Raw genomic sequence first — 15,513 nt, forward strand, 5'->3', positions numbered from 1 at the left:
ATTCCAAACAATTTGTTGGCCGCAGTGAGCTTCATAAACATTCCCTCCCACCCAGGACCCACTGAAAATCACACAGAGGGAGGAGCCCTGTCCACACCCCCATCACAGCACAGGACCTAATTCTCTGTTCCTCACTATTGAGATTCTCCGAAAAAAGTAAAGGGACTGTGTCCTCAGAGGCAGTTCCCCTGTGCAAGCAACTTCACTGCATCTTGGAAGAAAGCAACCTCTCCCATTCTGCAGAGGAAGAAGGACACATTCCCAAGACAATATCTGTACACCTTTTTTACTTTTGAGGGTTTCCGAAAATAATTTTAACTCGCCTACCATGAATCACTAGCCCCCTATTAACCCCAGGGCCAACCACCTTAGTTTGGGGAGCACATCAGTTGACCTCAAACCATTGCTTGGCTCAGAGGTAGCATCCTAAGAGGACACAGTCCTGGTTGGGCTCAAGGTGCAGCCCCATGAAGTACGGATTTGACACAGCGCCATCAGGAAAACTTCTGGCGCTCTGGCCCCTCCTTTCATGGAAGGACAGGGGTGGGGCTTCGGCTCTAGGAGTCACAGCGCTGGATCCAAGAATACAGTTCCACCGGCATCTCTGACTGTGGCCAGGCCTCCGCACCACTAGCCCTCGGTGTGGCCCACAGCACCATCGGCTCCACACACGGGGCCTCCCTAGCAATCCACACAGTCATGTCACACATCCGCGTAGCGCTGGTGACCGGGGCCAACAAGGGCATCGGCTTCGCCATCGTGCGCAACCTGTGCCGGCAGTTCTTCGGGGATGTGGTGCTTACGGCACGGGATGAGGCGCGGGGACGGGAGGCCGTGCAGCAGCTCCAGGGCGAGGGCCTGAGTCCGCGCTTCCACCTGCTGGACATCGACGACCTGCAGAGCATCCGCGCCCTGCGTGATTTCCTGCGCAAGGAGTACGGGGGCCTGGACGTGCTGGTCAACAACGCGGGCGTCGCCTTTGATAGTAAGAACGTGGGAACTCTTAGGCCAGGAGACCTCCCTTAGGGGACCAGCCAGGGTGGGTTTGGGGCTGGTGTCTAAACTGCTGCTCTGGGGTCCAGAGCTCTGAGGGGATCTAGAACAGCCTCCCTAGGGAAGAAGATGGACTGGAGACACAGGGAGAGCAGGACCCTCCAGCAGTTGCAAGCATTTCCAGCCAGAGGACCTTCACACTGGCATGGATCAGATTCTCAGGGACCTCACCCAGGTTTTTCCAAGTTTCTTTCTGATTGGGTCTGAGTCATTTGGTAAATATTAACCTATTTTGCAATAAACAACATATTGTAAACAAAGGTACACAGAAAACCCATTGTGCACCCTTCCCTTAGCATCCCCAAGTGGTGCCAAGTTACAAAGCTACACGGCACCAGCCAGCCAGATAATTCACACCGGGACAATAGTGTTACCTAACACAGAAATGGCTGAGAATTCACGTTTGCAAATGGAAAAAAAAAAATGCTATCGTCACTTCATGGAATATTCTCAGGAGGCAACTGCTTACTGACCTATTCTCCTTCTTCCTTACCAGTTGATGATCACACACCCTTACATATTAAAGCAGAATTGACAATGAAAACAAACTTCTTTGGTACTCGAAACGTGTGCACAGAACTGCTCCCTCTAATGAAACCCCAAGGTAGGTGTGATCAGGGGCCCAAGCAGTGCCATTTCTGGAATGATCTGGCTCCTGCCTCTCTGACCTTATCTAAGGGCCCTGCTCCCTCTCGCTTCTCAGCCACACCCGCTTCACTGCGGTGTCCCCACCACACAGGTGCCCTTCTCCTCAGGACTCTGTACACGTGTGTCCAGCAGCGAGCAGTGCCTTCTGTCCTGCTGGCCTTTCACAACTGGCTCTTTCTTCTCCTTCACATCTTCATTTCAAATTCTCCTCACAAAGGCCTTTCCTGCCTCTGTACCCCTCACAGGTGCACTTCCCTGGGAATTCCTTCCTGGACCCTTTCTCTTCCTTCTGCCTTCCTCTGAGTGATTTTATTCAGGCTAGTGGACTCTTCACCATCCAAACTTCTCAGGCTCCCCTAAAATCTGTCACCTGCCTAGAACATTCCCTAGAGCATTCTCTTCCTACCTCTTCTTCTCCTCAGGATGCCCTCCCTTCCCTCCTCAGATCCGACCCCTCCAGCTGCCCACCCAACCCCCCACCTAAGCATCTCAAATGTGTCCAGATGACACCTGTGATTTCCCAATATCATCCTGGTCATGGACCACTCCATCCACCCACCATGAAAAATGAGGTCACCGTGCCCACCTCCTGATTATCACTGACCAGATCCTAACAGTTGTCCTATAGATTTTGTCCCCCAAGCTTCCAACTTGGGGGAAAGCTTCCAGCTTTCTCCATCCCAACTCTCCAACAGAGACTCGGCTGTCATTTCTGGACAATTGAAACCTTCCTAAGAGATGCTGCTTCTTCTGTCTTTTCCTTTCTGGTTATTCTCTGTACTCCCTGCGTGCTCACTTTCTCGCAAAAGCCCTTCAAGAGCAAAGTCCAATCCTGAGCACAACTCGTAGCGATCTCTGTCGTCAGACCTGCCAAAGTCCAGGCCCATCAACCTCCCTTCACCTTGATCATTGTTTGCACAAACAAACTGCCACAATTCCTTGGTTGTAAACTACTGCAATATTTACCCCCACGTTAATGTGATGGGGAACCACCACCCATTCAGTACACTAATTAAATAAGCTGATACTTTTAGAAAGATTAGGATGTCTGGCTTGAATGAGTACGTGCGTGTACAGTTTACCCTCAGTTCTGCCTCCATTGCCTCTTCATTCCTGGAAACTTCCATCACTTCTTCTACCACTGGCTTCATTGGCACCCAAAGGGCAGCTCTCAAATGTCCCCCGACTCCTTTACTCACCACAACGTTGATGTTGGACGAGTCCCGTGTGCCAGCATCACACATCCTACACGTATTCCCCTACACGCAAAAATCATACTCTGGCTGATTGTTTTCTCACTTACTAAGCAGTGTGGGTGCCTGCTGTGTATTTGGCCTCGGACCAGAATGAGGAATGAGTGTTCTTCTGCATTTGCTAAGGCAGGCTCTAATCAAATATTGATCTTGCCTCAGGAAAACTAGACTCAGGGACATGGAAATGCAAGCTATATTCTCAGTGTAAGACCAGGGTTCCCTTGCCTTTGGAAATAAGAGAGTTCTGCCATTATTTGAGGGGATGGCAGCCACAGTGGTTCATGTTATCAGAACATTACCCTCTTTGGGGAGACTATCTGGGAGAAGTCCTAGCTAGGGCAGCCAAAGGAAATGCTGTCCTTCCTCCCCCATACTTCAGAAACCAGGATACAAAGAACAATCTCCAATGACATCCACCAGTTCTCTGTGGGTCAGAACACATGCAAAAGGCCAACGTGTGCTCTGTTTTTAGGTGCATAAGGACAAACCAAAAGACAGAATTGTGACTTTAAGGATATTGAGAGATAGTAAATGTTGATTTTTCTTATTTTTTTAACCAACAGAATCATCCAGGCACCCCTACTCTTACATTTTTTTCAGATTATTTATTTATTTATTTATTTATTTATTTATTTATTTATTTATTTATCTTGAGAGAGAGAGAGGAAGAGAGAGAGCCAGTAGGGAGAGGCAGAGAGAGTAGGAGAGAGAGAAGCCAGCCCCATGCTTTCATTGCAGAGCCCAAAGGAGCCTTGAACTCATGAGCCAAGAGATCATGACCTGAGCAAAATTAAGAGTTGACGCTTAACCAACTGAGCCACTCAGGGACTCCAATTCTTCTTATATTTTAATCCTCTTTTCAATAACAGTTTTAGTTAAACCATTTAGGCAGAAAATGAAGATAAGAACTTAAAACAACCAGGTGCCTATCACCAGTCTTAACCATGCAATTAGTATCAAAGTCATATAAATCCCTTCCCACATTCCATATCATTTCACTCTCATTCCACCAAAATTCCTATTCCTGAATTTGAAAGATATTCTCTTTAAAAGGATAAGCTGTTGTTATTCTTTCACTCTTTAAATTATACTCTACATTTATTTCAAAAAGATATTAAGGTATAATCATCTCTAAGGAATTGAACAAACATTGGAAAGCTGAGCACTCTTGCTCATCAGATATAAGCTTAAAATACTAGGCAATAATATGGTCTTATTAAGGCTACTGTTAGCAAAGAACCCTTACAGAAGTTGTTCTCAACCTTCCTTTGAGAAGGTACTGCTTTGCAATATCCTGTAGTCTTTTTTTTTTTTTTTTAATTTTTTTTTCCAACGTTTTTATTTATTTTTGGGACAGAGAGAGAGAGACAGAGCATGAACGGGGGAGGGACAGAGAGAGAGGGAGACACAGAATCGGAAATAGGCTCCAGGCTCCGAGCCATCAGCCCAGAGCCTGACGCGGGGCTCGAACTCACTGACCGTGAGATTGTGACCTGGCTGAAGCCGGACGCTTAACCGACTGCGCCACCCAGGCGCCCCTATCCTGTAGTCTTAAAAACCACTAGAGAAATTTGGAGAGAAAGTTACAATAGCAAATGTATCTCACTCACACTCATTCTGACATATTGATTCTAGAAAGGATAGGTGGCTGGACATTTCTAGGTGTGATGTGCTAGGCATTTTATATATGGTCCCCATTAAGAACCTGGAGGAATAATGGATTTCAAGGTCACAAGCACAGCTGGCTGAAGACCGAGGTCATGTGACATCCAAACTAGTGGTTCTTCCCACTACTCAAGGTCCTCAAATCATTTTCCCTACATATCCCTTCTTCAAATGAAGCCTTACCCAGTAAGGCAAGGGAAACAGAAAATAAAAGGACTCTGCTCTATTGGGCCAATGCCTTCCTTATAGCAAGACCCCCAGGTACCTCAGGGAAAACCACAGGAGGCACATTTCAAAACTTGAAGTGTTTTCTGAAAAACCCTTATCAGTCAAGACACTAAAGAACTGGTCCTCTTGATATTAGAAAACATGGATCTTCCAGGGAATGTGACAAATGTTAAATCATCAAAGGTCATGAGAACCAGCTTGGGCTCACAGATTCTGAATAGCCTTGAGAGTCAAATGCTGCCCTTGAAGTTTGTGACCCCAGATGAGATGATGTCTAAAATACCTTGTGGTGTGGAGATCACTGTGGCTGTGCTTTAGGACACTGAAGTTTGGAGAGGGAGAGATGTTCCTAAATAGATCCCTGGCCACATACAGAGTAATGGCCTGGATAGACTATAAGCCTGAGACACACGCCAGCCCCACCAGAACAAGAGTCCTTTCGTATCTGGGTGACATGCTTTCACACTGACTGTGACGGGGCAATTCCTTTACACGCTACCTCATACAGGTCACACACTTACAGTCACACATCCAGTCTCTTTCGCACACACTCACATGCAGACATACGACACACTCAAATGCACTCACACACCCTTATCACAAGGTCTTATGGATGGTCCATAAACTTCTTTTCTTTTAAGTTTACTTACTTATATTTGACAGAGAGGGCACGAGTGAGGGAGGGGCAGAGAGCGAGAATGAGCATCCCAAGCAGGCTCCAAACTGTCAGCACGGGGCCCAATGTGGGGCTCAAACCCATGAACCGTGAGATCATGACCTGAGTTGAAATCAAGAATCAGTTGCTTAACTGACTAAGCCATCCAGGCGCCCCACCCTTAAACTTTGTAGCGCATGGGCTGCGTGCATTCCAGCTCAGAGTTCTCAAAATGACACACGAAAGCCATGAGTCTACTCTAGAGACAAAATGTTTGGATCAGACACTTGGCTGTATAAACTCCATAAGTACTTCCTATTCCTGCACTTGTGTTTCCTGTCCTGAGCTGTCACACCAGAAGGGTCTACCATCTCACCCAGCTCTGAGGTGAAGCCCGCTGACAGCCAGCCTGCCACTTGCAAATGTGGTCGGTGCAGGGGACAGGCCTGGGTTGAGGAAATGGTTGCAGCATCTACTATAAGGAATTTACCTACAATACCTTTTACTCCCTGTCAGACTCCCTGAAATACACAGGTAAGCATTTTCACAGGTGATTCTAGACTTCCTGAGATAGACAATACAGAATAGACAAGAGGGCATCACTTCATTATACATTATACACAGCCTGCAGAAAGTTTGTAGAGTTTCTCCATCTAGTGTCTATAGTAAAGGTACATAAGAAAATGGCTCCAAGCCCCTATGAGTAAATGCTGCTGTCTTTCTGGTATACCAGTTACCCAGGGTGGGTTCCTCTGCCCCTGTCTTATTTCATAAACTTCTGTGTTTTGCAATTTTGAAACATTAATGTGTATTATTTTTATTTTGAGACAGGCAGATGATATTTTTAAAATAAAATAAATGTAATTAGTTAAGTAATCAAACATGAGAGGTGCTTACTAAACCATTTAACACATAAGTTCCGTTAAAGTGACACTTAACATGTTTTAGATGAAAGGAAGGACTGGAATAACTGACCCCTTTCTAAAAGGTGTTTATGTTAGAAAACTGTTACATTAATAAGGTACTTTCTAGAAATCATTTTAATTATCTGTAAACACCACCAATGAGAGTCACAGGGTCATGCATTATCTCTCCCACTGAACTTGTATGGCACTGACATTCCTTAGTGGGATGGAGCTCAGAGTTAAGTGACCATGACTGTCTTTCCCGGATATTTACATAAAATAGGGATAGTTTCCTAATTTACTGAAGCTCTTATTGTTTGTAAATTCTCATAATCTTTCTATTAGGCTAAAGATACTCATGTAGATGGAAAAATAGTAAACTATTTATACATGTCAATGTAAGTTCACATTTATGAATAATAACTATATTTTTGAAAAAGAATTAGTGAGAACTATGTGATTAACACTTTTAACCACTTTACTGAGATAAAATTCACACATCATACACTTCACCCATTTCAGGTATGCAATTCAGTGTAGTAAACGGACAGAGGTGTGGAGCAATCACCGCTTCAAGATTAGCACACTGTCATCACCCCAAGGAGAACCTGGACCCTTAGCATCAGCCCTCTGGTCCTGCATTCCCACTGCCCTAAGCAACCTCCAATCTATTTTCTGCCTGAACATTTACTTTTCTGGACATCCCATATATAGAGAATCATATAATGAATAGTCTTTTGTGACTGGCCACTTTCTTTTGGGTAATGTTATCAAGATTCATCCATGTTGTAGCATTTCTTTTTATACCATCTCTTTAACACCTGACTCTTCCGTTGCCCCTCTCCATGACCTTATTGCCTGGTGTGTTCTCACTGCTCCTGAGTTGATGAAATCCCAACATAGAGTAAATAGCATGCACCTTAGCCCACTGAGGAGATTTGTTTTTACCTGGTTACAGCAGAAAGACAGCCCACAAAACCTATGCAGGTGCTCTCCTTCAAAAGGTCATCAATAAACTGATCAGTTGTTGGTTGGTTGATACACATTCATTCATAGAGCACTGGCCATGGGACCATAAGATGTTAAGATGGTCCCAAAGGGGACCTGTGAAGAAAAGTGTCTCTCTACTCATGATTGCAGTGAGCACCTACTTACTTTCTGGAGCACGTTCCTGTATAAGGGGCTGTCTTTTCCTTATGGGACATCTAGGCACTGCACTCCCCATTAGATCATTTTTCTGACATCCTCTGAGACATTATGAGTGTTACAAGGTTCAAGACTGTATTGTGTCCTTCACTTATATAGGAAGACTACATTCACACTCCTAGCAAACTGGTAATTGTCTCCCAAATAGACAAATCCAAGGGATTGTGGTATTCATCATTATTGTGCATGCCATTCTATGTAACTACTTGTGTTCTTTTTTAGGCAGAGTGGTCAATGTGTCTAGCATAATGAGCTTAGTAGCTCTTAAGAACTGCAACCCAGGAATGCAGCAGAAGTTCAGAAGTGAGACTATCACAGAGGAGGAGCTGGTGGGACTCATGAACAAGTTTGTGGAAGACACAAAGAACAGGGTACAGACAAAGGAGGGCTGGCCTGATATGAGGGCATTCACATATGGACTGTCAAAGATTGGTGTCACGGTCCTGTCCAGAATCCATGCCAGGAAACTGAGTGAGCAGAGGAGGGGAGACAGGATCCTCCTGAATGCCTGCTGCCCTGGGTGGGTGAGAACAGACATGGGTGGACCTACAGCCATTAAAAGCCCAGAAGAAGGAGCAGAGACTCCTGTCTACTTGGCCCTTTTGCCCTCGAATGCTAAGGGACCTCACGGGGAGTTTGTAATGGAGAAGAAAGTTGAACAATGGGCCCCCCCCTCTCAGTTCCCTCCATGGGTCCCATTATGATACTTCCATGATTTGACCATGAGATTACACTATCAGCAATGTCCTTGTCAAAGAAAAGAAAGAAAGAACCTTTATTTGTATCAAGTACTCACCTTGAATTAGCTACTATTTCTGTGAAGTCTTCTGTGATATATGAGAAGGAAAAGTGGACTTAATGACAATAGTGAATGAACATCATAGATGAATAAAGAGTTATAAGTAAATGTCCATGTGTGCAGCTTATTGCTTGCCAACCAGCCCAAAAAACTAACAGAACCTAAGTTAGGTCAAGAGAAGGGACATTTTAACACAGGAGTTGATAAATATTAGTGAAAGAGCCACAGAGTGAATGTATTTGCCTTTGCAAGCCAATGGCTTCTGTTGGGCGTACTCATATCTGCTGTTGTAGCTTTAAAGTTACCAAAGATGATATATAAACCCATGAATGGGGATGGACTTCCCTTGCTAGCATACTTTATCAGCCTCTACTATGACATGTGCACCCCACCACAAAAAGACATTCTGTGGTCTCTTTAAATATCAAACTCACTGGGGAAAAACAATTTCAAGTTGTGAAAGGGAAGTAGGCTCTTACGATGCATCCAGAAGACAACCTGAGACAAGGGAGAAAAGGAAATATGGATTGGTATCAATGAATATGAATTACTGTCAAATCTCCTCAAGGCGAATGCACTATTCATGTACAGATAACGTGTCACCAAGTTTGTAACATTAACAAGGTCCAGAAAGATCTCTAGAGAACATAGAGGATAGTAAAATACTCGTCATAGATGAATCTGGTTTGGTTGATACATGGGTGTCTACAGTCCCAGTCTTTCCACATACCTCTTTCAAAGCTTTAAAGACAAACATCTGGAAACAAAAACGTCCTGGCTCTGCCACCTTATGGGGTGACCTTGAGCAAAATCCTGCATGTTGCTGTACATCGGTCTCCTAAGTGTACAATTCTGGGGAAGTCATAGGATTTCCATGAAGAGTAAATGACTAATACAGGTGAACAGGCTGAAAACAAGGGCGATGCAAAGTGCCCCCTGTCAGTGTCCCCAGACTGGGGCCTGACACATCCAGGGCCCTGAGGGGAGCTTCTTACTGCCCCATACCCAGCCTGGCTCCTGGGGGCCTCCGTGAATGCCCATCACCTCCCTCCCTTCACAGAAGCATGCATGTTGTACAGACTTCCTCCCCTCATGATTATTTTTCAGTCTTCACCAGGGATTTCTGGCTGACAGAAATGAGAACTGATGGGCCCTGCAAGCAAGGGTTGGGTCCATACTTTATGTCTTTCCCTTCAGGGGCGCTTGAGTGACTCAGTCAGTTGAGCGTCTAACTTTGGCTCAGGTCGTTATCTCAAGGTTCATGAGCCCCACATGGGACTCTGCCATCAGCACAGAGCCCACTTCAGATCTCTCTCTCTCTCTCTCTCTCTCTCTCTCTCTCTCTCTCTCTGCGCCTCCCCTGCTCTTTCTCTTTTTCTCTCTTTCAGAATAAATAAACTTTGAAAAAATAGGTCTTTCCCTTCAAAGGGGCTATTAAATTTCTGTTATCTGGCTTTTCTAAACTGACCCATGAGGAGCATCAATGTCTAGGACAAAACAATAGCATGTCAACTGCTGGTTTGGAAATGTATCCCAGTATCACAGAGATCTCTTTTCCTTGATACCTTAAAAATAACACCAAATTATATATAACACTTATTAACTAAAACCTTGGTCTACACCAAATATAAGCACTTTTAACAAACATAAGTATTTATAACCATTAAAGCAGACATCCCAAGCAATTCCTCAGCCACAGTGAGCTTCACAAACATTCCCTCCCACTCGGGGCCCACTGGGAATCACACTGAGGGAGGAGTCCTGCCCACACCCAAGTCCCGGCACAGGACCTCATTCTCTGTATCTCTCTCTTGAGTTTCTACTGAGAAAGCAGGGGATCTGTGTCCTCAGAAGCACTTCCCTGTACAACCAGTTTCACTGCATCTTAGAAGAAGGCAAACTTTCCCATTCTACAGAGGAAGAAGGACACATTCCCAACACAATGGCTATATTCCTTTCTTCCTGATGGGGTTTTCCCAAAATATGTTTAGTTCTACTACCATGAATCTCTAGCTCCTATTAGCCTATGACTATCCATTTTCTTTCCGAGGAGCACATCAGTCCATCCTGAACCATTGCTGAGCTCAGAGGAAGGATCCTAAGAGTGGGGAGTTCTGGTTGGGTTTAAGATACAGACCTGGGAGAGACAGACCTGGTATAGCATCATTAGGGAACCATCTGGAACCTTTGGCCCCTTCTTTGATGGGTGATGGAGGCAGGGCCTCTAGCTCTAGGGGTAAAATCCCCAGATACCAGAACACACCTGTGCCAATGCACGGGGCCCACAGCACACCCCAAGTGTCTTACCATGTCTGCTTTCTGCACTCTAATGCCTCACTCAGCCTAGTAGACCTACAGCCATGTGGTGCTGGTGACTGGGCCCAACTAGGCTTCACCATCATGGGTGTTCTGTGCCAGCAGGTCTCGGGGAACATGATGCTCCCAACCATGCTTCCCCCTGCCTGACATCCATGACCTGCAGAGCAGCCATGCACTGCTTGACTTCCTACGCAAGGAGTGTGGGGGTCTGGAAGTACTGGTCAACAACATGGGCATCGTCTTCCAACCCTCCTCTCTCTGTGTGATCTAGTCAGGTTAGTGGAACCTCACTGCCTCCAATTCATAAGGCCGGCCTAAAACCTATCACCTGCCTAGAATATTCCAGGATCTCCAGAGCACATATTTGTTTTCCTGCCTCTCCACCTGCACCTATGCCCTCCCTTCCTGCCTCAAATCCCTCTAACCCCATCTAAAACCAACATTTCCTGAGGACACTGCTTTTTCCATTTCCTCCATTCACTATAGCTTCTCTCTGGTTTGTGCTCCTCTGGAAGACTGCAACTTATTAACTAGATTCAGGACCTCCATCAATTTGGTGTTTCTGTGGGTAAACCAGGGATAGGACTTCCTACTCTGCCATCTTGCTGATGTTACTCTACAGATGCTTTTTGGCCTGAATCTCCCTGATTCTCTCTTCCCTGAATCTCCAGCCTGCAGGCCTCCCTGCTGATTTTGGACTCGTCAGCCTCCATAATTGTGAGTCATTCCTTACAATTCTTTAAAATAAATCTCTCTCGCTCAACTCTTTCCCTCTCTTCCTCTAAGCATGTGTATGCACACACACCCTATCAGTTCAGTTTTCTCTGGAGATTCTAGACAGATTAACACATGTGGCAAAAGAATAAATGTTACTCTATATTGTCACAAATGCATTAAGTTGGGATTTCAAGCAGTGGAACCCATCCTGGATTATCTTGGAGGGTCCTCGATGCCATCACATGTACCCTTATTTACAGAGGTGGGGAAGTTTTGAGGATGAAGAGGAGGCCTGTGACCATGGAAGCAGTGAGTGGACTGATGTAGCCATAAGCAAAGAAACACCTTTAGCCACCAGAAGGTGGAAGAGGTAAGGAAAAGTCTTCCCTAGAAACCAGAGAGTGCACAGTCCTGGAAGCACCTTGATTTCAGACCTCTGGCCTCTGGAGCTTCAAGAGACTAGATCGCTGTTGTTTTAACTGGGTACAGTTTGTAATCATTTGTTATGGTAGCCCCGGAAAAGTAAGATCCCCATGTTCCTTGTATACTTAGCAGTTTGGCCACATTGGTGACTCAATGTAAGTTTTGGCAGATTACCTTAAAGATCCCCCAGGTAAAAACCTCTGGCATTTCTTCCTGGCAGCTCTCCCTAGGATTACCAGTTGTACCAAAGTATTGCTCTTGAAGAACAAAGAGTTCGGAAAGTTCTTTGCCTTCAGTCAAAGGCAAGGAACACACACACTCAGCAATTATGTCTCCACTGCTCACTCGCTGTCTGTCTCTCTCTCTCTCAAAACTAAATAAACATAAAAAAAAAAAAAAAGATGAGGTCATGATAGATCAGGAAGGGCCCTAAGTCCAATGAATGGTGTCTTTATAAAAAAGGAGGAGGACACAGAAGAGAAGGCAGGGGTTGGGATGATGTAACCACAAACCAAGGAATCCCAAGGAGTGCCAGTGACCACCTGAAGCTAGAAGAGGCAAGGAAGGATTCTTTGCTAGAGTTTTAAGAGGGAGAACGACCCCGTCAACACCTTGATATTGGACTTCTGCTCTCCAGAACTGTGAGAAAATACCTTTCTGTTAAGCCCCAGCTTGTGGTACTTTGTATGATGGTCACAGAAATGGATCCAGACGCCATGTAGTTTGGCCACTAAACCACCAGATGGCACTGTCTACCAACAAGTACTGCATACACAGACACTAGGACCCAAAAGAATTACTGAAGTTTACAGACAGCCATGCCGTGTTCAGATCAAACACTTGTACTTTTGATGACGGTAAACAACTTGTAATGTATCACTTAGAAAAATTACAACCGTTATCATCTTGCTGGATAATTTTGTGACCTTTGCAACAACTTGGCTGGGAGCTTTTAAAGAACATCCTTGCCCTGCTGTCATTTTGTACCCCAGGGAGGGTATCTGTAGGATCAATTCCACCCCCCCCCCAAAAAAAAAAAAAAACAATTTCCCTTCCAGGAATAGATGCATGTCCTTCATTTCCATAGACAGGTCCTACTGGCTCTGAGGTGGCTACAAGGCCAGGTCGCAGTGAGTGTAAGTTCTGCCCCAGTCCTAGGTGCCCTTGGGCATCTTGGTGCTGAACTGGGGAAATCTGTGGTCTATCAAGAGACCAATGGAGAAGCAAGACTTGAAATAAAAGAATCTATTCATGGCCAAGATATTTTCATTATACAGACAAGAACCAGAGATGTGAATATAGCTGTGATGGAGTTACTGAGCATGGCTTAGGCACTGAAGACAGCCCGTGCCAGGAACATTACTAGAGTCATCCCTTATTTCCCCTAGAGCAAGCAGAGCAAGGTGAGGAAGAGGGGTTCATTCCATTGTGTGTAAATTCTTGGCGAACATTCTGGCAAAAGCAGGTTTAACTCACATGATCACCAAAGATCTTCATCAAAAGTAAATACAAGGCGTTTGCAGCTTTCCCATGTACAACCTTAGAGCCTCACCCTTTGTGTTGCAGTATAACCAGGAAGAAATTCTGAATTACAGGAATGCAGTCATTGTAGCAAAGTCTCCTGATGCTGCCCAGTCATATGCTGAGAGACTCCATCTGGGGTTAGCTGTAATCCACGCAGAAGCCCAGGGTACAGAGCGGGACATGGATGAAGGTCGTCATTCTCCCCCAGTAGTCAAAAATGCTACTGTCCACCCAGGTCTGGAGTTGCCGCTGATGATGGCCAAAGACAAGCCGCCGATAACTGTAGTCAGAGATGATGGTGGGCACACTACATGGTGGATGACATTATGGATGATGCAGGAAGATGTGTTGCTTCTGCGGAGACACTGAAAGAGAGAGGGTTTACAAGATCTATGTCATGGCCACTGAAGGCATCCTGTCTGCAGAGGACCCTGCCTGAGTGAGGAGTCCTCCATTGATGAGGTGGTAGTGACGAATACTGTCCCTCATGGCATGCAGAAGCCGCAGTGTCCCAAGATAGAGACTGCGGATATCAGTCTGATTCTTTCTGAAGCAATTCGGAGAATCCACAATGGGGAGTCCATGGCCTACCTTTTCCCGAAACATTACTGTGGAGGACTAGGTGCCACAGTTGCCTGGACTGTGGAGCTCCCGAGGAAAACGTGTGGAAAGCGGTGCCATCAACTTACATACAAAATGTTTCCTTTCAGGGGAGGACTACAAACAGCCTGGAGTCAGATGGTCTCTCTTGCCAGGTTTGGTAGGTAGGAGGCATTAAGATGGTCAAGGGGAAGACAGAGTTCATGGATAAATGGCCTGAAATGTCTGCCAGTGTCATTCTGTCCCTTAAACAAAAGTTACAGACACTTTCCTGAAAAGAATCTCCAAATCTTATTAATATGGAAAAGGGGCAAAAGGCAGATAAGGTCTTAACTCCGTAATTGGCAGTCGTTTCCACCGCAGAGACATGCGTGTGTCGATGTGGATCTTGATTAGGGAAGCTGAGTGCCCTGGCACTGTTGCCAGTCTAGCTGTCCTCTCCCCGGTTAACCTCACACGAGTGTTTTGTGGAAAACCCTAGTAGTCTGTGAGAAGCTGCTATGTCCACAGCCAGTGAACAACGAAGCATGTGTGGCACGACCCCTAGCAAGGAGGTCCGATTAGACAGTAGCATCCTTTCTCTCTCAATACCTGTGTTGCTCTTCATTGGAAAAGAAAAGAATCTGTGGTCTTCCTAGTCTGTTCACTACACTGCAGAGCTTCCCACTCCCCCGCCTTCATGGTGACTGACTTCTGTCCAGACTGTGCAGAAAACAATGCCTACAAAATAAAAGGTGTTCCAGGTCCACGGATGGTCCCAAACCCTAGACGTGAGGCTCCATCTGTACGTTCCATCCCCTTCCTGAGCATCAAAGTCAAATCAGTGTTGGAATATTGGACTTAAAAACCTAAAGTTTTAAAATATAGAACTAACCATATACTTTTTCTTGTGTGACAGGTGACACTTTTGTCAACTGCATTACTTAGGGCTGCACTTGACCTTTCTATCCAGCATTTAAAATTACCTAGTCATCGGGTGTCTGGGTGGCTCAGTCGGTTAAGCATCAGACTCTTGATTTCAGCTCAGATCACGTTCTCATGGTTCGTGAGATCGAGCCCTGTGTCAGGCTCTTCAATGACAGCGTGGAGCCTGCTTGGGACTCTCTCTCTCTCTGTTCCTCCCCTGCATGTGTGCACGTGCATGCTCTTTCACTCTCTCAAAATTGGTAAAACATTTTTAAAAATTAAAAAATTATAAAACACATGGTCATGCTCTCTCACTCTCTCACAATTGATAAACATTTTTTTTAATTAAAAAATAAAATTAAAAAAAACATACAGGAACTAATTCCTCTGCAAAGAGGTAATAGTATGTTACATATTCACCAGAAATATACAGAAATGGTGGTTTTTCTAACCTTGGCAATACTGCTCTAGAACAAACAGTGAGGTGGGTCCTAAGGACAGGGCTAAGGGCCCTTAGACCATCATCTCCCAGTTCAGCTGCCTCGCCAGTGTTATGGGTAATACAGATCCCCAGTCTTCCAGAAACTCTTCTCCAGCCTAGCATGGGCACAG

General features: G+C 45.3%; 2 protein-coding genes and 1 pseudogene across 3 annotated transcripts in view; 2 read left to right on the plus strand and 1 right to left on the minus strand.

The window, feature by feature from the left end:
- The window catches only part of SETD4 (SET domain containing 4), a 186,063-nt gene that overhangs the window by 168,433 nt on the left and 2,117 nt on the right, over nucleotides 1–15,513 (minus strand). The window lies entirely within an intron of this gene.
- On the plus strand, nucleotides 558–8,520 carry LOC112849540 (carbonyl reductase [NADPH] 1-like). Of its 2 annotated transcripts, XM_025913188.2 has the most exons (3): nucleotides 564–985; nucleotides 1,550–1,657; nucleotides 7,836–8,520. In XM_025913188.2, the coding sequence occupies exons 1-3, from the start codon at nucleotides 700–702 to the stop codon at nucleotides 8,315–8,317; spliced, it is 876 nt and encodes a 291-aa protein (XP_025768973.1). In that variant the 5' UTR covers nucleotides 564–699; the 3' UTR covers nucleotides 8,318–8,520. The 2 variants fall into 2 exon arrangements, with proteins under 2 accessions (XP_086532065.1, XP_025768973.1); XM_086675939.1 differs by lacking the exon at nucleotides 1,550–1,657 and having other exon boundaries at nucleotides 558–985.
- On the plus strand, nucleotides 13,045–14,426 carry LOC112850457 (phosphoribosyl pyrophosphate synthase-associated protein 1 pseudogene; annotated as a pseudogene).

This window comes from Puma concolor, chromosome C2, assembly GCF_028749965.1.
Source record: "Puma concolor isolate L17-30 chromosome C2, mPumCon1.1.hap2, whole genome shotgun sequence".
Taxonomy (NCBI): domain Eukaryota; kingdom Metazoa; phylum Chordata; class Mammalia; order Carnivora; family Felidae; genus Puma; species Puma concolor.

Bases quoted from the DNA above. Each gene is read 5' to 3' on its own strand.
- LOC112849540 (XM_025913188.2), top strand. From the start codon at position 700: ATGTCACACATCCGCGTAGCGCTGGTGACCGGGGCCAACAAGGGCATC. The intron at 986-1,549 runs GTAAGAACGTGG...CTTCCTTACCAG, and splicing joins CGCGGGCGTCGCCTTTGATA to TTGATGATCACACACCCTTA. The intron at 1,658-7,835 runs GTAGGTGTGATC...GTTCTTTTTTAG, and splicing joins CCCTCTAATGAAACCCCAAG to GCAGAGTGGTCAATGTGTCT.